Below are 24,083 nucleotides of genomic sequence, written 5' to 3' on the forward strand. Positions count from 1 at the left end.
GGCAATTCATATTTTTTTAAAAAAAAAGAAGTTGGAAAAAGCTGTCTGTGTGTAGCTCCTATTCACATGTAACCCTGATTCATTGCTTATTTATTCTTACACAGATATTAAAAATAAATGCAAGAGCAATTAACTGAGCCTTGTGTTAAAGCACTCTAAACTCTGAGAAATGCCAGCAAAGATCTATACTGCTGTGTGCTGGTCAAAGATGGCGCTTTGTTGGTTTTCCTCTTATTGTGCTGGTTGAACATTTGGTGCTATTTGAGAAGACGGTTTAGCTGGGTGGTCCAAAAAAAAACAAAAAAAAAAACCTTTCTGGTGTTCATAAGGCAACTGTTTGTTGTTTCCACTACACACTAAACTTATTAACTGTAAAACGTGTGCGGTATTTTGTAGACTACCCAATAAGAGGCCAATAAATATGAGTTCCAATTCCCAAGTTCATCTGGTCACGCACTCACCAGTTTAACATAATTTCATTAAAGGAATACGTTTTGTTTATGGAGCATCTTTTGAACGCGAAACAGAAAAGCAATTTTATTTTTTTTTTCGGCTAGGGAAGTCGACGAGAAACAGAAAATCAATCCCTCGTAATTTCTGGGAAAGGGGGGTAGTTGCTGTGTGAAGCAACGTCACACAGCGAGTGTGTGTCACTCTCTGGCAGGCTGGGGGAGACTGAACTGGATCCCAAGTCTAACACATATCATATCAAAACACAATCAGATTGGAAAAAGTAAAGATTTTCACCTGAATTGGCGACTGTGAGCTTTAGAAGAAAGGCATAACGTGGGATATTTAATTGCAAACCAGAACTGATACTACTTCGCATCCTGGAAGAGGTAATACTGTACTACCAATGACAAATAACTGCATAGCAGCAATAAACAACATTGTTTGTGTTTTGGTTTATTGACTAGGCCTGGTGTTATATCTCTCTTGTGGAGGAAAGCCACGGTGGAAGGTAAGGGACACCCTCTATCCATTGTAATAGTAGCGGTGTTTGCACAGTAGCAAGGCGATCGACATCAGCTACTGCCGGGGCTTTTTCGAAACGCACCCCCAGTCGATTTTGCTCAAGTTCATATACACGCACAGCCGAGTGGTTTATTTAATAGTTTTGTCTTCCAATAACGATTTGGTTTGGTTGATTAATGATGCGTGTGAGTGGATTGCTGTTCATGTATGTATAACGCTGGTACAATGTTTCACAATACTTATTGATTTATTAGGGTGCAAGAGTGTAAACATGGACACCGGTGCTATAATTTGGAGAAAGAGCTAGTATTTATGTTTGCATAAACATTGTATGTTAGGTTAACCTGGCATTTTTTTCTGTTGGTGTTCTATATATCTGAACAAATGTTATACACTTTTAAGATAGTAACTACAGATTTTGATGCTTATTTCTTGTATTGTGCCTTTAAATTAGAAATTGCAGGCCCGAACCGCCTATACAGAGATATCAAACCGTGGAACCAAAAGGGGTTGTGTTTGCTTGTACATGCCAGCGTTTAAATATATTATTACATATTTTATTTATTTGAACTGCGACATTAGTTAAACATGAACCCGAGTAGGATGCTAATGAAAAAGGGTCATCTTAACCTGCCTTGTTCTGGCTGGTATAAACATTTAATTGTGTTCCAGTTGGCTCCATGTTCATGACCTACACCGGTGTTTTTGTTTATATCTGTTGTGCAGATTAAGATGTCCATGCGTAGAAATACGGTAAATGTATACCTCAGAAGTTAATTTAATTTCACATGCACCCTCGACATATTTTAATAGCTTGTGTAGTAAATCGGTTAACAGTTGTGTTTGAAAGCAAGATAAGTGGGAAATCCCTGTGAAGAATGAAGGACAGCACATCACATTTTTATTTTAATCACACCACTGAAAGCGTACTGGATGTTTGCATTGCATCAATGCATTACAATTATTTCCTTCGGCATCTCCCCTTGCTGAACCAAACACGTCCCCCTTTGCCAGTACTTCAGCAACGGATTCCTTTTTTGAGAGAAAATACACTACAGTGGGTGGGCCCTCGTTTCCTAATTGTTACAATAATATCAAATAGTGTGTATTAATTTCGTATTTCTACTGACTGTATATAGAAAACCTTACTATTAATAATCACTGTGTAACATTGCTATAAAGTATTACACTAGGAAATGAGGACATGTCATTGTTCTTAAAATATATTCTGCCATTTATTAGATTATTATTATTATTATTATTATTATTATTATTATTATTATTATTACTGTTATTTTAATCTGGTTAGCCCGACCTACACTACAGGCCATTATTTTGTTAATTTAAAACATTTACATTTTGCTATACCATAACATTTGGGAGATTAATACAGCACAGTTTCCAAATTGCCAGGAAACTATAAGAACAAATCATTACGCATTTTTACAACTTTTTTTATGGACAAAGATTTTATTAGTTATATGAGCCACTAAAGGGGTTTACAGTACAGCCCATTGCTTTTCTGTTTTGTTTGTTAAATTAGTTAACCTGACAATTGCTTTTCTGTGAAGACAGAGACTAGAGCAGCTTTTAAAAAGAAAGCCTCCAGGGACCACAGTATTGTTTAGAATCAGCATTTATTTAAGAACACTGTCAGGAACCACATTTAGCATAAACAATGCCAAACTGAACAGCTTTTCTACTTGTCTGCTTTGAAATGCATACCTTTTATAGTACAGAACAGCTTTTTGTATACTACAACAAAGTATTGTGGTTAAAAAATGTACTGTACAGTTGCAGCTTTAAAAAAAAACAAAAAAAAAAAACAGTTGTGAAATAACAAATCCTACCAACATGCTTCAGAAATGTCTGGAATTTAAAAATGTTCATACTTTTTAAACTAGGAGTATCCTTCCCAACATTCACTACTATTACATATTAGGTACAAATTGTATTATGTCCTGCACACAAGTGTAACCTACAGTAAAGCCCATTCTAACTGATATTATAAATTTACATCCCCACTGGAATTACACTTATAATCTCTCTGAGAGTGTAGCTCTAGATCTTGTGCAAAGAATGTCGATGACAAAGCATTCTAAACATTTAAACCACAGCAGGTTTTATAAAAACAGATTAAGTATCATGCTTTCGTCCATTTTTTAAATTAGATTTAATGACTTGTAATATGTTTAGAAGTGTTTGGTGGCTCCCTCTATACTATCTCTTGCACTCTTTGTATGACAAAGACAAAGCAAAGAGAAATGCACGTTACACTCTCAACTTGATTAGATGTATCCACAGAACACTTAAACACATGATTACATGTACCCAGGGATGCTTTGTTTTTTTCTTCATTTCTCATTTCTATTTTGATAACACCGTGTAACAAATTTTTTTTTTTTTTTTTTTGTTCCTGGGTAGTAAGTGTTATTTCCTAATTGCTTATGCCTCAAAAGTATAGAAAATGGCTATTATTCCCCACAAACTTTGCTTTTGTGACCAGGACAGTGATATTTCAAAATATCACTATTTCCAATGGGAAAACGGGCAAATGTGTGTCTCTTCGTTCACATAAAGTCAGAAAAAAAACAACATATGAATCCAAATTAACATGTATTTATACTAATGTAATACAAAAATGACTACAAAAGATTTAGAAGTGAGTAGTTTTTCGAGATTTACGATTATACAGCATTTTTGTTTTCTGACTTTATGTGAACGAAAAGACACACATTTGCCAGTTTTCCCATTGGAAATAGTGGTATTTTGAAATATCACTGTCCTGGTCACAAAAGCAAAGTTTATGGGGAATAATAGCCATTTTCTATACTTTTGAGGCATAAGCAATTAGGAAATAACACTTACTACCCAGGAACAAAAATTGTATTACATAGTGTAATATGTAAGAAGCTTCAAAACATTTTTTTTATTTGTCCAGCATAAGCTTTGGCATTAATTCTTATTAGGCAATAAACGTTACATGTCCCTACTTTGTTTACAAAACCAATATCTTCTGTCCCTGTAATTTCTGTATGTTCCATTTAGCCTAGGCTAACATATTCAGAGACTGGCTGTGGTACTGTCCTCATGACCAGATCACAGGGCTGCAGATCTGTAGCTGCCCAAGGTTTTTAAGCACATGACCTCTGAACATTTTTAGTGGTGGTATTGTAAGATGCAGTAAAATTGCTATTAAGATTCTGTAGGGATCTGATTGCTGTGACGTTATGTTATTACTATTTTTGTGGGAAAAAAACATCAGGGAATTGCAATGCCATGAGTGAAGTACATGAAAACCAATGATTGTTTTTCTGATTGCATGACCAAAATGAAATAGGGTAAAATAGGCTAGGGCACAAAAAAATACTGTAACAGGTAGCCTGAATAAAAAATAAAAACACACTTTCCAGGATCTATAGCTTTGAACAAGAAACACAAAGACAGTCACATTGCATTTTCTCTCTATTAAATGGGTGTTATCAGTCTCTACTTGTTTCTGTAGTCCTTGTTAAGGAAAGCTACGTTTGAATGTGTTGTTGATTCCTTGATACTAGTATTCGTTGGTACCCATCTTAAGAAGCTTTGTTGTAATTCTCATGATCCGGTGGTGAGTTTGGAGTGTGTTGTACTATCCTAGGCATGAAACCTGCTGTGTGCAGGAAACATGTGCTCTATTGTGTCAGTCATTTTACAAAGCCTCCACCACCTCTGTGGCAAAGCCTTCATCTCAGGCACCATTATGGTGGCTACTGTACGTAATAGGGGTGGGCATGGGTAATAGTTTATTTGAATAATCTATGAGACAATTGTTAATTGTTCAGGAAATGACTAATCGTATAAGCTACCTTGTATTGCAACATATCGAAATGGTGTGAACAGACACATTAACCATGCTAAGCCTGCTGCTACAGCCCTACGTATTGCTATAAATCAATCATTATGTACTGTATGATGATTATGTACTGTTTTTGTTATTAGAAGTGTTTATACTACTGTTATATTTAGTATACTGTGTCAATTGATCACTCAGTCTATAACCTTGTAACTCATTTGAGAACAGACCCTTATTTTCAACTGTCTAGATAGGAACTGTTCCAAAGCAATTACTAAACAATTACTTGACAATAAATTGCAGGATCAGTTAACAATGTTTATCGGTAAGACTATGCACCTGTTGTTAACTAAAGCATGACATAAGTTCTAACTTGCCTCAAGAGTTACAATTTAATTGCGGGGGCACATCTGGGAATTAAACATATGTCAGCCAACAGGAGGAATCAGACACTCCTGTCAGGGTTGCCATGGTGAGGTGGGGTTGGCAGGTAAACACAGTGTTTTTGTAAACAGAGGCCTATTTGTTTCATTGTATTCCTAAGGAAGCGGGCGTGTCTGCGCTTTTTGCTGTGTGCTTTTGCTGTGTCATTTCCACAGCCTCTTAGCCTATTTTAGCCTATTAAACATGTACTGTACAGTAGGCCTACACAATGCTGTACAGTATACAGTAGCTTCCAAAAAATACAATGGAGAGACTTTAGTTCGGAATATAAACCTTTGGTACACAGAATGTTTTTAATTATGTTTAAATGATCAAATCTGGGGATGTTGAAACCTAGAAACTTTAACCAATAACCACTGGCATGCACAGTACAGTATAAGCCTCCCAGAATACTCTGTAGTAAACATATGCAAACTACCAACATGTTAATATTAGTCTTTTTCCTAAAGGCAATGTGCCAGTTACCATATCAGTTATTGTGTTGGTGTTTTTTTGCATATAAGTCCACACTGTGAACTGGGCAGAACTCTTGACTTGACGCTGTGTCCAGATTTGAACGGGTTCCTAGAATTACAGGCCATTGGCCAAAGCAAGTACAGTAATCCAAAGCACGTACAACTGCGGTGGGACCAGAGTAAGGGCAGATATGTAAAAAGTCGGATGAATGAATCCTTTTTTAAATTTTGTTTTGAGATTCAGCTTTTATTAGGCAGCTCCCCTAAATCCTGTGTTTAGAAAGATACAGGGTATTAACGCTTGTGACAGAGTAGCCATCTGCCATGTGTGTGTGTGCATTCACTGCTGAGTGACACACTGAACAACTGGCGTGACACTACCAGGAGTGGTTGCGCACGGAGCACATACAACAGTGTATGAACTTTGGTAGGATCTGCGATATCTGAACTAATCTTCTTTAAACTAAAGTTGCTGAAGAGGTTGATCATGGCGAATAAATGGCTAGGGTAGGTACGTGGTGGTTTACTGTATTATGCAAGTACTATGACATGGATATACAGAAGGATCATTCCAGCTCAGACCAAATGCTGGGGGGTGTTTCCTTATAGAAAACATCAAAAAAGGGTTTAAAAAAGTGTTCTTTATCATAACCTTAGACCCCATTTGGGGGACCTAGATAGAAAAACGTTAATGCTTTTAAAGTATTTGAGTTTCTAACTGTTTTCTTCTTAGCCTCGCAGATCATAAAAAGGAAGCGTTAGGCATCCTGCTTGGAGGGTGCTGTAAATCCTATTCAGTTTAATAACCATAGCTTCAGCTGCCACAGAGAGGAAACAGCAAAGTTAACACAATAATCCCATCAACATTCACAAAAAGTACTGTTCATGAAAGGGAAGTGTACCCTGCCGAGTGGTATTAAGGGAGAATGATTTGGACAATACGGTATTGTTAAATTGTATAGCTAATATTTTCGTAATTAAAATAATCCTTGGAGTAACTGAAAGAGAACAATAGGGTTTATTGAAATTCTACTGTAACTAGCGAAACAGAATGTTCAGCTTGTGACTGTTTTGAGAATCCAGTTGCTTTATATGTTGATGTCCCAGATTAGATTTTGCTATATTTTATTTACTGTATTTTGTTAAGGAAATAGCTGTACACAAGGGTGGCAAGAAGGTCTTTTGAGAGTATTTTTTAATCCAGTAAGATGGCAGGTTCTAAACCAATAACTCTGCGCTTGGAAGCCATATGGATTATTGAATGTCTTTTATTGCATGCTGATATTAATAATGGTGGATCAACCAGTGTATGGGGCTGATATCATGTGATCGTCCACTTTGGATCAAGTTTCCTTTTGTTTTGCTGGAAATATGAGGCTGCTGGTGCTCGGAACCTTAAAATAAATACAAAGTATTTGGGTCATTGCAATAAGAACCAGGGCAATTGCAAACATTAGAAAAAGTTATGTGGACACTAAAAAAAAAAAAAAAAAAAAAAAACAAACAAAAAAAACCCCAGAAACTACCATTTGCATGTACTGTATGTGTAAGCCTCTTGTTGAAACACACAAGTTAAGAATTACTGGAAAATGTTTGGGGCTGAATCATTATCTATATTTAGGGCTCCAATAATCCTCCAATAGAAATGTAGGAATTTGCTGCCACTCAGTAGTTGGGGTGGGTTTAAAGTATTCAGATTGAATCAATGCAAGATACAAGTCAGGAAGGAGGGCCACTTTTTATTTTTACTTCCAATAAAAAAATTTTTTACTTCACTCGCTTTTTTCTTCTTTTTTTGTCTGGAAGATATTTTATTGGAGTGAGTGGAGGTATGGGACTCAGATTTATCTTTCTCTCAAAATATGAAAGTTGAGTCACTGATCCACCCACATTACAATTTAAAGAGTCTGTTTGGGAGGGGGATGGAAGAGGGTTTGGATCCTGTTTTCAAGGTTAACTGCTCCTGATCTGCAATGTGCAGGTGACAAGAACCAAATCAAGGCCTTCTCAGAACAACTTCCAGGAAAAACATGAAAAGAAAAATTGAATTAAAACCCTTTAATGTACCACGCATTGACTGTTAAGGCTGCTGGATAAAACAAAATAGTTTAGTAAGTTTGCTGAAATTTTCAAACAAACTTGGCTTCACCTTAATATTTCCTTTCACACCTTAGTATTTCCTTTCACAAGTGCTAGGGGAAAAGTGTGTGTTTATTTGAAGTGCCAGTAATTGCACATTATTTAAGTACAGTAGACATAAATTATTACTGCTGTGTTTGCTAAGATTATACAAGTTTCATCAACTTTAATAGACTAACCACAGGTGTACCTTACTGTGTGATCACTGAATTTAAAACCATTACACAGATTGCCAGATTACAGGACGGGGGAAGGCTTCTGTACTTTGTATTTTTCAATTAAGACATAGGCTATATAATGAACGGGAGGCAAGTTGCTCTTATGCTGCTAAGCATGAGTAGAGGGTTTGAGAAAATAGTGGGGTCACAAGTTTATAAAGTTATACAGTAGGGGTCTACAGTAAACCTTACTACAGTCAATTCACAGATCCTGCCAGGCTACTGTAGTTCCCAAGGTCCAGTGTACTGTATAGCTTAGGTTACCCTGCTTAGCATATCCAGGCAGACTACTTTCCAAAGTACTGTAGATATACTCAGTGTAGATGAAGTTGTACTGGTTCGTGGGCCCTATTAACTTAATGTGCTGCAATCAGACCATCTATTGTATACAGGAAAGGTATGCAAGAGATGCTCACTTTATCTAAAGCGTCCTATTTGAAATATTTTCATAGACCTGAATTAATGTTACAATTGTGAGGAACCAAAAGACTATCTGCAAAATGTTAATAAAGCTAAGAGGATGGTTATTAAAATATTTCTTATCTTTTATTTAAGATGTTTTAAAGCATTCAACTATGTTTCCCATCATTTTTCAATATAAGTATTGTCCTTGTGGAAGAGAGAAGTGTTCAGATTGTCGTCTTTCTTGAACAAGTACAGTAACCACAGGCAGGCAGAGAGGGTCACATTTTTTGCGTGTTCCCTTTCATTTCCCACAAACCACTGCACTATAGTGCAAGCACAGTGTAAAAGGAAAATAAAATTTAAAAACGGGCTGCATCAACCAGCAGGAGGCAGTTTGATCATAAATAGTGTGCTGTTCTGTTCTGGAAAGGCTGTTCCTCTGCAGTCTGTCATCTTCCAATAAATTTGTGAGCAGCAGGTAAGGAAAAATGCTTAATTTCAGACAGTCTTCAGCTGTCAGAACAGCATTACTTAAAATATATTTTTTTCTTTTTTCTTTTTTTAAGTTATTTAATGTTTATTTAATGGCAGTTCACGTACATTTCTGTAATGTGATTCAGTGATACCAAGAAATCTCTTTTAGTTTCTTTGTTTTAGATAGCGATCATATTAATTTGATTTTGTACATTTTACCCTGGTATAGTCTTCAAATTCAACTTGTATGATACTTGCTGTCTTTAATCTGGCAGCTCTTGCATTTCAATATTATATAATTCAGGCACACAGATTGAGATAACAGCAAAAAAAAAAAAAAAACTAGTCAAGTAGGGAAATAGTCATTTAATACATTGGGCTGAACAAAAGAGCTCTTGTGACATTGGAACATGTGACAGTATCCAACAGTTGCATGTGACTGTTTCAATGGCTGAATGTGCTAAATTGCCTACAAAAAAAAAACAAAAAAAAAAAGGTACTTCCTCATCAGCAGGCCGAGCCTAATTCAGCAAAGGCAGCAGCAACGGCTCAGCCAAGCTTACTGTTGCGTGTGCGCTCCCCAGGATCCAGTGTGCAGTCCCATACTGTACTGTAGCAGCAGAGACTGCGTATGAGAACAGCCTGTCCTTAAACTAAGGGAAACGCTTCACCTGCACTGCAGTGCAGTTCAGAAAAAACAGAATTTTCAGTTCACAAGCGACCAGAATGTTGAAATGCGGTGCGACTTGAGGCTGGCAGGTTAATTGTCTGAGTGTGCAGCGTGAAGCGAAAGGCAGGAAATGATCGTAGTCTGTGGTTGCCAGCCTCCCTGGATGGATCTTAATTTGACCATGGTTCAGCAGCCCCAGGGTAGGTAAACAATTCAAAGTTGAATGTTTTCTGCTCATGGACTGTTTTTTAATAGAGGTGCTCAGTAATATTTGTTTTCCTGTATCTGGTTACAGTATAGCTGCTAAACCTGATCAGTCTATTACTGTTTAACTTAATGGGGAGAGTCCTTCAGGCCTATGTTTCTTATCTAATATTGAAGTAAAATCATTTAAATTGATTGAAACACTTGGAGCAGGGTTGGGGGTTGACTTGTGTGTGAATCAGTTAAATGTTTCTGGTTAGAAACCTTCTTTTGCTTACAGTCTGGCTTTGCCATACAGTTACTTGCAACAGAATTCAACACATTCCAAACACATTTCACACATAATGTGGTTCTTTGAATTTATTTTAAGAATTTGTAGTCTGTCTTGAAACTTTGACTAATACTGGCACTGTTGTTCAAAGAAGGTGCCATTTGTTTGGCCTTCAACCAGATCACTGCTTTGATAACGTTTGTCTTTCATTAGGAAGCAAGTCTGAATGGTTATAATGTGGGAGAGGCACAATTAGTCTTTTTTCTATTTAAACTTCACAGCAAAAAATATACCCCCGACCAGGAGTGTCCGTTCAGTTGCGGTGCTGGTTGGTATATTGTACAGGCTCCAAGTACCATATATGGCAGTAGCACAGCCCCACCACTTTCTGTTTTTTCTTGAACTGTGTAATTTATGAACCCTCATCACCAATTAGAGTACTCTATTCACCCATATTGTTTATAAAAAAAATAATAATAAAATAGATGGAGGACCTGTTGTTGTATGAATCCGTACTGTAACATGCTAACAGTGTTAGTAAAGGTTAGTGCTCTTTTGCATTTTAAATGCATGCACCATCATTACGGTACTGTAGATCAGGTTAAAAACAAGTGGCACTTACAGTGAATGAAGTTCTCTGTATGTGCTGTTTTGCCTCCAGATCCTTCAGGGAAGCCTTTTCAATGGAGTCCGTTTTGATTTGAAGCACAGCATACCTACTGCAGTATCAGCCATATGACTAAAACTTACATACAACAGGAATATGCAGCTTTTATAGAATTAGTCGGTGGTTTCGTGTGTGTAACATACCTATCAGTCATGATGAAGACTTTTTTTGTTTTGTACAGTAGCTTGTTGCAGTGTATTAAATTATTTTGTTCTGTTTATCCTACTCATTTTTGCAGGCGTATTTTTATACTACAGTCTTGGCTTGCTTTATAGTGGATGCCAGTAAAAGGAGTCTGTTTGTTTTGAGTCACAATGTTGCCTACTATTTGAAATTAGTGTTTGTCAGCCCATCCAAGAACAGCAGAAAACCATAGGCTTGGGCTGGTAGAACTGGAATTTACATAGAGCCGTGTGTTTCTAAAACCATTACATACATGGCCATTGTTGAATTTTTCCAAAAATAAGCTCTGATAAATGACGATATCCAAACGGGAAAACACTAGTGCTTTAGTGTAGCACCTCCCTTGCTGGGAGAGGTTGAGTCTGCAGTGAAGCACAGACAGTACAGTAGCTAGAGCTACAGTATAGATATCCCCTCCCCTGTCTTTGCTTGATCCCAAGGCTGAACAGCCACAGATGACCCTGCTCCAGACCTGCCAAGACCAGGCTCTGTTTACCCCCCTTTTTTCTTACTGCATGAGAGGTCTATCCAATCACAGGAGAGAAAAGAGCCTCTTTCATGTCTGTGTGATCAAGGTCTGACCCCTTGGCACTGCACATGTCCTTATTTACGAGTGTGAGGGGACTAGCGCCGGGTGGACTGCCTGTATACTTCTAGTGTAGTTCTGCAACCAGCATGTTCTTTTAAAAATTCCCAGGAACATTTCAAAATTGGCTGAAAGAAATTTTAAAATATATGGTAGCACTATATTATAGGTGGTTTCACAGAAAGGTCTCCCACCTAATCACGGTACTTTACAAAACAAAGGAAGGAAACCGTTTTCCACACAGTATCGCAGATTATTTATTTCAGTGTTTGATATTTCTGCAAATGCAGAGTCGTGTTGCAATACCCCAGGGGGTACTACCTATCATTTGAGAACACCTGATCTAAATGATTAAATGTGTGACTTGTGAAAGAACAAACACATACACACATATTGTACATGTATATAGTGTATGCAGGAAAAAAACAAACTGTATTTTCAGTTTCTGTGATCCTGCCTTTTGAGATTAGGGCAGAACATTGTCCCACCCATAATGGGTTGCTATAGTGGGTTTCCAACTGTATACTTTACCTCTGCTGTCATAAATGTACTCTAAATAGAGCTGAAGATAAGGTTTGCTCTATGTCCAGGTGTTCACAAAACTTTTATCATCAGGTTCTCACGTGAGTACCAGTAGAAATGGTTCGGTACTCCCCAAAATTAGGGGTCATCATCCAAGCTGCTGTCTAGCTCCACCTCCTCCTCCGGCAGTTCAAACAGCTGGGGTGGCAGTGTCAGAGACCACAATGTTTGTTTAAGTAGGAGTCTGTACTGCTGGTTATTACAAATTTTATCAAATCAGAATACAGAAACCAACTGTTGTTACAGCTGGGAGACCTTTTTAAAACTAATGAAAAACAGGCGCATTTAGAAAAAAAAATAAGAATGACTTGTGTATTACGTCTCTGTTGCAATCGACCCAGAATTTCCTCACATACTGCCGGATACATTCCCTGCGTATTTAATGAGAGTTGAAGCCAAACTTCCTGTAATGAGTTTTCTCAGAGATCAAAGTCTGAGTAAATGTTGCTTTTTATACTGAGGTAGCACAATAATAACACATATTGTGTTCTGTGTGACAGTGCTGCAGTTTACAGAGTATTGCACTTCTAAACAGTTAAAACCCAAAACCCACACAGAGGCTGGTTCACATGGGATATTTTGGTCCAGGTCATGGTTGGGAGGTTACAGGGTAAATAAAGCTACAGTGTCTCAGACTGGCTGTTGCTATTGAAACGGCTTTAAGGGACAGACTGAGGGGGACCAGGAAAGTAACTGTAATTTAAACTGTTACCTATTGTTTCTTCTGTAATTTATCTATGCAAAAGCAATGCTGCCAGCTGTTGTAGGCTGGTTTATTTATGGATAGCTAAACTACAGTACAGCGCAACAGCATTTGGTATCCAGATTAAATACAATTTCTTCCATTTACTCTACAGTGGTTCAAACATACCATATTGGATCTAGACGTCCTCATGTCTGTCCCTTTTGAATTGGGAAGCAGGCTGACAGCCCCTGATTCATAGTGGAAATTGCTAAGGTGGAGAACCCCTGGTGTAAGTGGTCTATTCAGCATTGTATTATAGTGTTGGTAAAGTTGACAGTGTTTTCTCTCTCTCTCTCTCTCTCTCTCTGTCCTCCCTCCATCCCCACAGGAGACTGCACAGGCTGTGTTTGCTCTGCTGGGAGTGGATGTATTGAGGCTGCAGTGTGCAGGGGATCAGAGTGGGTGGTGCTGTGAGGAGGTGAACTGAAAGCACAGCTGGCCCCCACGGGAATGAGTCATGACATCAGTGGTTGTTGTTGACGGAGGAGGATCAGTCGTGGAGTATGTCAGTGTGATGGAGAATCAGCAACAGGTGAGAGAAGGCAACGCCTGTCTGGACCTGTGTACTGTCATGGTTTCCCAAAAGCTAAAACAATTTTCTTTGATTAAGTTAAAATTGAATAAAGGAAAATCCTGAAATGAGAAATACGTTCAGCAACAGTTTGCTTTCAAATTCTATTTGTGACTTTTTAAAAAAAAAAAAAAAAAAAAAAAAAAAAAAAAAAGAAAACTTGGTGTTGTGTCTTACAGCTTTTGTCAGGGTGAATGTCTGTTGGTTACATAATAATTGAACAGCCTGCAACAAATAAACAGAAACGTTAGTGCTGGGACAAAACAAAGGATGCGAATACAGTATTAACAGTTTTTTAGTGACAAACAGTACTTGAGTAGACACTACTATTTTTTTTTTTTTTTTTTTTTGACAGCCAGACTTGTATTATTATATAATAATTGGATATATTATTTTTATATAGCGCCTTTCAAAGTGCTTTCCAAGATATGAGACTAGGGTGTGTGAAGTATGCATCAGTTGCAAGAGTCGCTAACAACAACATCTCACCCGAAAGACGGAGCACAAGGTGGTTAGGTGACTTGCTTGGGGTCACACAATGAGTCAGTGGCTCAGCTAGGATTTCAACTGGGGACCTCCTGGTTACAAGCCCGTTTCTTTAACCACTCGACATAACACAAATTATGGTAAGGTGGTAAAAAATGGCAAAACATGTTAAGTATTTCTTATTTCTATCCATTTTGTAGTTTCTAGTGGAAACTTGTTTTTCTTAATTAACTTAGCCATGGCTGTTATTTATATTAACTGTTTTAGATATTCAGCTATTTTATGCATTTTTTAGGTTTTTAAACAGCTGGCCAAAAACTATTTCCCACCCAGTCCAACAGTCCAGTAGTTTTTCAGCGTCAATAGAAAGTGAGTGTACTGAGTCCTGTACTTTATGTAAAAAATGATGGGGCCATTTAATGAAAACTGATAAGTCATCAGTATTAAATGCTGTAAATGGAAAGCCCTAGATTGTTGGAAGTCTGTCCTAATCATCCACAGCATGTTTATCATCAAATATGTTGCAGCCATATTCAGAAACAGCAGTGGAGTACTCCCTTGACTTGGTGTGCCAAGTTTAATGTTTTTTGAAGCATTAACACTCTAGTGCTGTTTCTGATGATGGCTATTAGGCTTGTCAGTAGTCCACTATTGACGACTTAGGAATGCTATTCTGAAAAGTTCAAGTAGCCTATACATGAACTGCAGAACAGTAGTACAATGTTAACAAGTGTAAGACTGGCGAGGTTTTGGCAATTAATGTTTCATCAATCCAGTTTGGCTAGTGCTTTTGAAATCTTAATTAATCTTCTTTACCTTTTTAACTGTTCCAGAAGTTGGCCTCTAACTTCGCATCTTAACATGAGTAAATTGTCCAAAAACAACAACAACAAAAATGTTTTTGTAAACTCATATGTTTGGTGCCATTATCAAATTATTTCATACATAATTGTGTAAGGTTTAGGTATTTGTTCCACTCTATTTTGCATTTTAATATAGACAGTGAAAAGCAAGAATGGATTCCAGCTTGTATTGTCGATTGTAATGGGGCATTTGAAATTGTGTTGTGTATTTCTGTACACGGGCCTAACATTTGTTTTACGTACAGTGGTATTTGGTATGTGTAAAACCAAGCCAAAACAAAGTGGAAATGACCTTTTAGCAAGGGTGAGTGGTCTAATCACAGTTGAATTTGCATTTGTCACTACTGCTCACAAGCTGGCTTACTTTCTCAGGAAATTTAGAAAAGTGTCCCATCCAGAGGAATGTGGGAGGACATTGAGTACGCAGAGAACAAGTACCGTACCCCCCCCCTCCTGTTTTAAATTAATTCCTGAACATGGTTTGTTTTTAATAAACTCGGTTCAGCTTTTGTTACTGTTGTAACATAGCCTTCTAGAGAGCTAGTACCAATAGAGTGATGTCACCCAAATGCTCCTTCTTGAGGTCCCTCCATGCTTACTGTATTTCCTGTATTTTTGTAAGGTGTGGTTCTGTAGTAATAATTTGCACAGGTTTGGAGTCAGCTGGGTCTAACAGCTGCTGTTTTTAGATTAAAAGAATCAAGCACTACTGTAGGCTGTGAGCTGGTACAGGAGAGCTGTGTGTACCTTAGCATGTTAATGTCCTAAAGCACTCACTGTGAATCCGTAAACATAAGAAGTCCCTGATAAAAACCTGCATTACAGAACCTTATAAATATACCTCAAAATGTTGTTTTGTTTTAAAACAAGCTTGTTATAATGAATACATATCAGACTGGATTGGGAAGGAAGTAATGGATTAAGGGTATTCTGTGAATTTAAGATGGAACAAGATTCATAAGATTTCTGTTTTAATGATTGTCGCTGCTCGTCATTAAGATTCCCTGATGTATTTGTTTGGCAGGAGGAGGGGCAAGGTGAGGAGTACCCTGCAGTGATTGTGGAGTCGGTGCCCAGTGCCAGACTGGAGCAGTGCTATGCAGCGCAGGTCCTGGTCTACGATGATGAGACGTACCTGATGCAGGATGTGGCCGAGGAGCAGGAGGTAGAGACTGAAGTAGCGGAGTTTGGTAAGGCTTACAATGAACTTCCATCACTGTCCCGCACAGACATAGTAACACACATAGTCATTAAAATTGCACTATAGTTTGCCTTTTCACCGAAACCCATTACATCAAGTGCATAAAATGTTTTTTTTTTTTTTTTTTTTTTTTTTTATAGATATTTCCATAAATGATTTTACAGAACATGCAGATTTTTTTCTAGTGCTGCTTTGAAGTCAGACAGTTTTTAAATAGGTTTCAAAAGGCTTATTGTATTGACTACTGTAGGCTACGTGATGCTACAGGAGAGCTGTATGTCTAGTCATATTAGTTTAAATACAGGGAAATAAAATTCATATTAGAAATGGCCAGTTTAGTCTTCTCCAGTCAAGCACTAGGTATTAGGTGTCATTACTGGATTTTAATGGAGTACATTTAATGTAGTTCAGTGTGGTCCTGTGGTTAAAGCCCAGGGCTTGTAACCAGAAGGTCACTGGTTCAAATCCCGCCACTGACTAACTTCCTGTGTGACCCTGAGCAAGTCACCTCCTTGCACTCCATCCTGCGGATGAGATGTTAAATCAATGTCCTATTGTAAGTGACTCTGCATATAATGCATTTCTGGACAGCCTATCTCTGTAAAGCCCTCTGTGATGGTGGTCCACTATGAAAGGCGTTATATAAAAATGAAAATAGCAGTAGTACGTGCTTTTAGGACAAAAATAAAACTAGACACTAATAGCTACCATGTAATGAGATCAACTGGAAAACTCCACATTTAAAATGTTAATTCTGTCTGTTTTGTAACTGGACCAGTTTGTCAGACCCAGGTATGTGAAAATGTTTTTATCATCAAATTCTTCACAGCGTTTTATTTATTAATTTTTTTAACATCAGGGAATGGCTATAAGCAAGTGGCAGTGGAGTTGTAACTCATGGCACTGTGTCGTGACGGCAGCAGAGCTGTTGCCAAGTCAGAGCTTTGGCTTTAGAGGTAACAGAAACATTGTCTGGACATGATATAGCATCAGAGCTTTTGAGGTAACAGAAAGGAACAACCATGTCCAGTTACCAGTTACATTTAGTACATAGATCAAAAACATGGGATACAAAATGGGTACGTACTTTGTGTGAATAGGCCCCACTTCACATAACTTATTACATGCATTCTGTTCTATATAAATCTGCAAGTCATGACAGATCTGACAGATGGCTAGAGGGCTGATAGCATGTCCTGGTGATTTAATATCCAAGTCTGCACAAATTAGCAATGTAGGTAAGGATCCATCTAAAAGAAGTGATGACTTTACAGGCCATTCTGGAGAACAGTTTTCTGCTCCAACTGAAAGAACTGGGCGATGGTCCTTAGAACAATTCGAAATCTTGCAGACTTGTCATTCTGATTGTCATTCCTATTGTCTTCCAATAATGACCCCGCAACCCTTTGGTATTTCTAATTCAGCAGTAGAACCATGATTAGAAGGCATCTTCAGCAGCTGACTGTTGTGGAGGCAGTTTTAGCCTTAGCCTCTAATGTTTTAAAGTTGCACACCAGTTGTTAGTAGTCCATCGGTTTATATAGTACTCGCCACCTTAGTATTGTATCACTTCCAAGCTCTTGCTTAGGAATTTTTTAGGAGGTATGTTTTGATTGTTACAATTTCCATAAAAGGAAGTTCTCAATGGACACAGTGGGCCAGAAAACCTTGTTTTTAAGCAAGAAATTAACAATGTTGAATGCCCCTGTATGTGTAGCTATAGCAGCTGTTCTACTGCTTAGATCTGCCGTTCTCTGTCAATGGTAAAGCTCATCATACACATGGAAACATTTTTCCAGACAAGTGGTTCCTCGTGTATGCTGGATGTTCTCGTGTTTACTGGAGTTGACCAGGGTTCTACTTTCAGAAACATTTTGCCTTTAGCCAGTCAGGCGAGACTGTGGAGGCAGTGTAGTTCAGTGGTTAAAGTCCAGGGCTTCTTTTGTAACTAGAAGGTTGCTGGTTCAAATTCCACCTTTGCTACCGACTGACTCACTGTGTGACCCTGAGCAAGTCACTTAACCTCCTTGTGCTCCATCATGCAGATGAGATGTTAAATCAGTGTCTTATTGTAAGTGACTCTGCATGTAATGCACAGTTCACAGCCTACCTCTGTAAAGCGCTTTGTGATGGTGGCCCACTATGAAAGGTGCTATATAAAATAGATATTATTATTATTAGTAGTAGTAGTATTAAGCATAGCTCATTAATTTTAAAGGATTATGGTCCTCTCCTCACGATTCAGGATCCACTCACATGTCCACACGACTCTGTGCCTTGTACTTCATTTACACAGTTTTAGTGCAATTAAAAGTGCAGCACCACTCTGCAATAAGACTTTCCTTCATTTTTACAGTGTGCAGCAGGAATGATCGCATGCTGCTTGAAAAAGTTTCCCAGCAATGCTGCATGACAATTTTTGAAGAAATGTGTTTCTAGAAACACGTTTCCTTGTGTATGCAGGGCTTTAGACTCTGCTTTATCATATTGGACAACTGAGCGAAATTTTGAATTTACATTTTTTTCTCTCACTCTTAAAACTACTTCACTAGCCCCTCTTGTGGTGAGAAGTGCAGGACTTGGAACAGTAACATATGAGGCAACACCAGACAGAGGTTTTATTACAAATGAAAATGAATTATAAAGATATGGCATTTGTTTGAGAATGTGAACTTATTTTATAATCCTTACCAGAACATCAACATCATATATTTCAAATAATAAATAAATAAAACACTTCTTACATGGATGTTACTTCCTCATGTGGTCTGCTGTGTTACATTTAATAGGGGTTGAACAACAAATTAGTAAACACTGGCCAGTAGAGGGTAGGTCCTCCATGGGCAGCCAGGATATTACTGATTCAGTGTGACAAATCTGCAAGGTTTTTAACTTATTATTGAGTGATGATATATGAGCATGATTCATAGTATGTTCTGCAGAATTGCACATGCAGACCTCACTTCTGAGACAGGTCCTTATTAAACATAAGGAATTTGCAGTAGTGGATCTGCTTACCAAGTTCAATGTACAGTATCAGCACTGTCTGAAATCTGATCAGATGTCTTGTACAATGTGACAACTTTGATTAAGATAATCTGATAGCATTATCTGGTGGCAAATAAACACCCAACAGTCAAATGAGATTCTACATACTTTACAGACCAGAGTCCCTCTTGTGGCCAACTGCTGTATTGACAAGGAAAGTATTTTCTGTAGTATATTGCAGTGGTTTTAACCGGGGAGAGGGGTACCCCTGGAAGTACTTCTAAGGGTCATAGGGGGTGCGCAGGACTACTCAAATACACAAATAAAAAAGAAAGTAAAAGAAAATAATAATCTTAAATTGATTTTGTTAACAGTATTATATATTGTCTCTAAACCATTGTGCATAAATATTAAATGTTTGTTTAGCAGCTCAGTGTGAAGATGAAAAAAAATGGAATACTAATCAGTGAAGCACAAATATTTCTACATTTTTTAGAAGTATAAATGTTTCGGTAAACATAAATAATAATCACAATACTCCAGTTTTTGTTTTATTTATTAGGCGCGGCTGCATTTTTAGTAACAGCAATATCGACTGCTTGAAATGGATACATTTCTTACTTGCAAAAAAAAAAAACAAAGAAAGAAAGAAAACACGAGAGAACAGAAAGTGCGAAACGACAAAGTTAGACCAAATACCTTTGGATATTTATTATGTTGGCTTTAATAAAAACCAGCAGTTTGTAACATAAATTGTATATCAAATAAACAGGAAAAAATAAATGTGTTAATTGGAATATTCTGCCTTTTATTGCAACTGTGGTACCATTCAGTCAAGTGAAAATTGTAAAGGGTACTTGAGCTGAAAACAACAGACGGAGGGAGTACAGTTTCAAAAAAAAGGTTGAAGACCCCTGGTATATTAGATCATTCTGGAACTTGACCAGGTCTGATTTTATATATCAAAATTGGGCAAGCTTCTTGGTTAACTTTTTGTACTGCTTTTTAGATTTCAGGGTGTTAAATAATTTAGAATAATTTAGAACTTGTAGTCTTCAAATCAAGATCTAAGGAAATCCAAGTCAGAGGGTGCCTTATTTTGAAAGTGCTTTTGAACTAAATGCCTAAATTGCCCTGTTGCAGGGAGGGCTTCTAACCTTGATCATTGGTAATATTAAAAACTGCAGAATTATCACCTTTGTCTTCAGTTAGAAATAGTTTTTCCACAGCATCAGCGTAAAGAAGCTAACATACTTTATAATCTCTTGGGCAGATACTGGTTTGGCTGAGGATTTGTCCGGGGAACATCAGGGCTAAACAAGGTTTTTTTTTTTTTTTTTTTAAACCTGCATCAGGGTAACACCGTGACATGAGAGTGTTAACTTCATATAGGCATTGTCTGGACTGGCTCCAAACCAGCTGAAAAAACACTGATCATCATCAGCATCTGTTTAAACATTTGGTTAGACTTGGAAATTAAACTACAGTACATCACATTAATACAACAATAGATTCTGCTTTTATTATTATTATTATTATTATTATTATTATTATTATTATTATTATTATTATTATTATTGTTATTTTTAGTTGGGCTTTTATTGTTTTAATTTGAGTTCCCTGTTCTATGTAAAACGGTTTTGTTTGCTCAACTGTGCCTGTTTGCTCATATTCTTACTACAGTTGTTTTTGTGCTATACTGGTGGTGTTTCTTAAAAGAACTGCACCATTATATAAAAAAAAAGAGGTCATCTCACTGAGAGCAAATGAATGAAGCCTTGCCATTTTTAGATGTGCATACTTGTTAAGCTGAACACAAAATTGATATCCTATTTAAAAAACAAAAAAAAACAAAACCCCACACACCTATGCCCTCCAACAATTTCTATACCTTTTTAAATGATCACTAATGGGTACAAGTGGCCCACATGCATTGTTCAGTAGTCATTCATAGTAAGGGAGCTATAACATTTGTACTAATGTAAAGCCATAAATATTTGCCACCAGAATATTTGGCGAATCACACCCATAAAGCCTATTTTGCTCCAGAAATGTTGACGACCTGGTGCAATATATAAAGTATCTATTGTTAATGGAATTTGATGTTCATGCCAAAAATTTTAGTGTTTTTTTTTTCAGGCAGGAAAAACGCATAATAAAAGGTTTGTAAATATTTATGGCTTTACAGTATTTGTTTAATTTTAATAGTTCAGCATATGATGTTTTGCGTGAAGCGGGACCGGCAAAGAGAGTTCAAATGCATGGTCTTCAGGTAGGATAATTGGCAGTGTTTAATAAAAAAAAGCAAATATTGTACAATTGTTCATTTACTGGTTTTCAGTAAGCATTTTAAATATTTAGGAACAGTTGCTGTATTATAACTCTAGAGAAAATTATCAATTTTTAATGTGACAACGCTATCTTTTCTGCTTTTAATACATATGCAATATCTTTTAATACCTATTTTTAGACTGTGAAATAAGAATTTTTTTCCTATAAAAAAATAATGAAATAATAAATAAATATAAAAACACAGCCCTACTGAAGTTTTTCTATTTATTTATTTATTGAATAGTTACAGAACTCGCTACCATTAACCAATACATCTAAGAAAGTAACAATTAATTGTACAGCCATTTTTTATTGTAAAATGTTTTTTTCATTCAATTGCCACTTCAGTTGTTTCAGTACTGAATTGTGCAATCTTCTCTTGTTGTGCCACATGATTTAACTGTCCTGGCACACCATCGCTAAACACATTAACTACGTGGCCTGTGTCTGGAAAGTTAAAACCACTTTTTACTTGAATGGAAAATGTTTGTCTTAGTGGATTAAAAATGATTTGTAGAGGTGTTAGGAGCTTGAATACAGGATGTTATGGCTTCACAGTGTAATTATTGCTTTCGTGAAATAATTAGCAACTGATTTTAGATACTGCTGTTGTGGGTCATTTACTTAACTGGTGATTCTGTAGTATTTACAGCATCTTGCAGAAACTGGGATTTTGAATTCTGAAAAAAACAAACAAACTGGTATTTACTATTTAAAAGCTTGCTCTTCCACCAAATCGAGTATGTATAGACAGTAAAGACTAGCAGCAGCCTGTACAATACAAGAGAAAGCAATGGTAAGAAGTTTGTTCTAAACTGTATACTCTATATAGTGGTGAAAAAACAGGAATACAAACATTAAATTATTACTGCATTATTATTACTGGCAGTAACATTTGTGATAATCTTATTCACAAGCTTTACTGTAGTTTATTTTGTGTCTCACTCCTTTCTCCTGTAAAGGTCTGGGCTTGAAAGTGAAGTTAATTTTGTGATTTCACTGAGTTACTAAAGGAATTGGCAGTGTGTGTGCCCAGCTTTTGATTGAAAGCATTATTGTCAGCTGTTGTCACAGTGCCACAGTCATTTTATCTTTCAACACTATAAAGCTCCTTTCACAATGGCATGAGGTACCGGTCCGCACCTACCTGGGTCAGGAACCGGTGTCATGCGGGTCCACAGCGCGATTTCACACTGCTTTTGATAAAGCGGTGTTGACCTAGGTGACGGAGGCAAATACACAATGGGCGTATCAGTGTCAAATTTTATTATTAGTATCCTTATTGATGTTTGAAAAAAAGGAATTAAAAAGATATATATCTCTCAAGTAATATGATCCCATTTTTTATATTTACAAATATGGAAAGATATAAAGGTATAGATTCCCTCAGTACAAATTTACTACGATTCTGGCACACCATTGTGGACACACGCTTGTGGGATGTTTTTATTGTTATGGAAATAAGAGGTTTGCGTAAACTTGCAACGCAGCGTGAAGTTAAACTCTGAATCTTAAATGTACAATGTTAGCAAGCTGGGCGGGGCAACAGCAAAGTTGTTGGGTCAACTCTATTGGCAGCAAAACTGCTTTCGTGCGAAACGGGTTCAAAAATAATTAAATCTACACATACGACTATCTTGGTATTCCACTAATTTATAGCTGTAAAAGCTGAATTCATGGTCCCGTGGATTCAAATAACAGCATATACTGGAATGCAATATAACCGAGAAGAAAAATAATAGCCAGGGTCCCCTTTGTATGTATCTGCCGCTTTTAATTTGAATAGGAAAAAAAAAAAATCCAGAAAACGCGCTTGTCCACAAACCCAAACTGATTTCCACAATGTAAAGTAGCTGGTAGAAAAACGAAGTAGCTTTACTAATACTGCGATGCATATCTGAATTGCGTGTGGTTTTCTGCTATAGTGAGGAGGAAAAACAAAATAAATCGGTCAAATCCCCTTTTTGAATACACGGTTTAGAGATTTTAAAAAAAAGGTAATGTACTTGAGTTTAGTGACGATTGCAGGGAAATGGATTCCTGTGTTAGCGCGGAAGGATCGCGTTGTTGCTGACAGCTGCGAGGTTCTCAGTTGAGGTGATTTCCTGTGGCAGCGGAGGGATATTGCTTTGCCTCTATGTAGTTGTTTCAATGCAAGTCAATGTGAAGCTTGCAGCTCTGGGAGAACATGGCGACTGCACTGCATGAGGGACCCGCTAACCAGCTTGATCTGCTCATCAGAGCCGGTAACACTGTGCAAACTTTTTTTTTCTCGGTCCCGTGGGTTCTTGCTTTTGGTACAGGCTGCTGCAGACAGTAGTTCGTGAAGTTGTTTGGTAAAGAAATGGAGTGCAAATCAGGAAGTGATCACCTTGGTTAGCAACCTGCATGGCGTTCTGTGCTTTTCCTGTTTCAGGGATTGCAAAGAATTCATTTATTCATTACTGTGGATTTGCGGTTTTAATTGCAACTGTTTCTCCGGGTTCCACTGCGGAGGATGCGCTTGAAGCTGGAGTTTATTTTTGCTGGTTTCTCTGGGGTTTTTCTGCAGTTGGTCCGATTTGCTGGGAAACCAGGAAGTGTAATAGGTTGTTGTCTTTCTTACGTCTTTGCCACGCTGTCTGACTCGGATAGACGTGAAATTCTCTGAATTGTCATTTGAATGACGTATTGTTTAATACATATATATATAGATATATTTAATTTCATGGAATTAATCGGAATTGTTATTTTTAGCTTCTGATCATTGCAGTTACATTTGTAACTACCTCCATTTCCATATGCATTGAG

General features: G+C 37.3%; 1 protein-coding gene across 5 annotated transcripts in view; it reads left to right on the forward strand.

Moving 5' to 3' along the window:
• The first annotated feature begins 640 nt into the window (after positions 1–640).
• LOC121325222 (ETS-related transcription factor Elf-2-like) overlaps positions 641–24,083 on the forward strand; it is a 38,909-nt gene continuing 15,466 nt past the window's right edge. The window contains exons 1-3 of one of the 5 annotated variants that reach the window (XM_041267601.1): positions 641–839; positions 13,182–13,385; positions 15,798–15,963. In XM_041267601.1, coding sequence (XP_041123535.1) covers positions 13,311–13,385; positions 15,798–15,963 — 241 coding nt within the window. In that variant the 5' untranslated portion in view covers positions 641–839; positions 13,182–13,310. Of the gene's footprint in view, positions 840–9,331; positions 9,816–13,181; positions 13,386–14,031; positions 14,051–15,797; positions 15,964–23,438; positions 23,540–24,083 lie in introns of those variants that run through there. The other 4 variants (XM_041267616.1, XM_041267606.1, XM_041267625.1 and 1 more) reach the window with 4 other exon arrangements.

The sequence above is a fragment of the Polyodon spathula genome, chromosome 1 (assembly GCF_017654505.1).
Source record: "Polyodon spathula isolate WHYD16114869_AA chromosome 1, ASM1765450v1, whole genome shotgun sequence".
Classification (NCBI taxonomy): Eukaryota; Metazoa; Chordata; class Actinopteri; order Acipenseriformes; family Polyodontidae; genus Polyodon; species Polyodon spathula.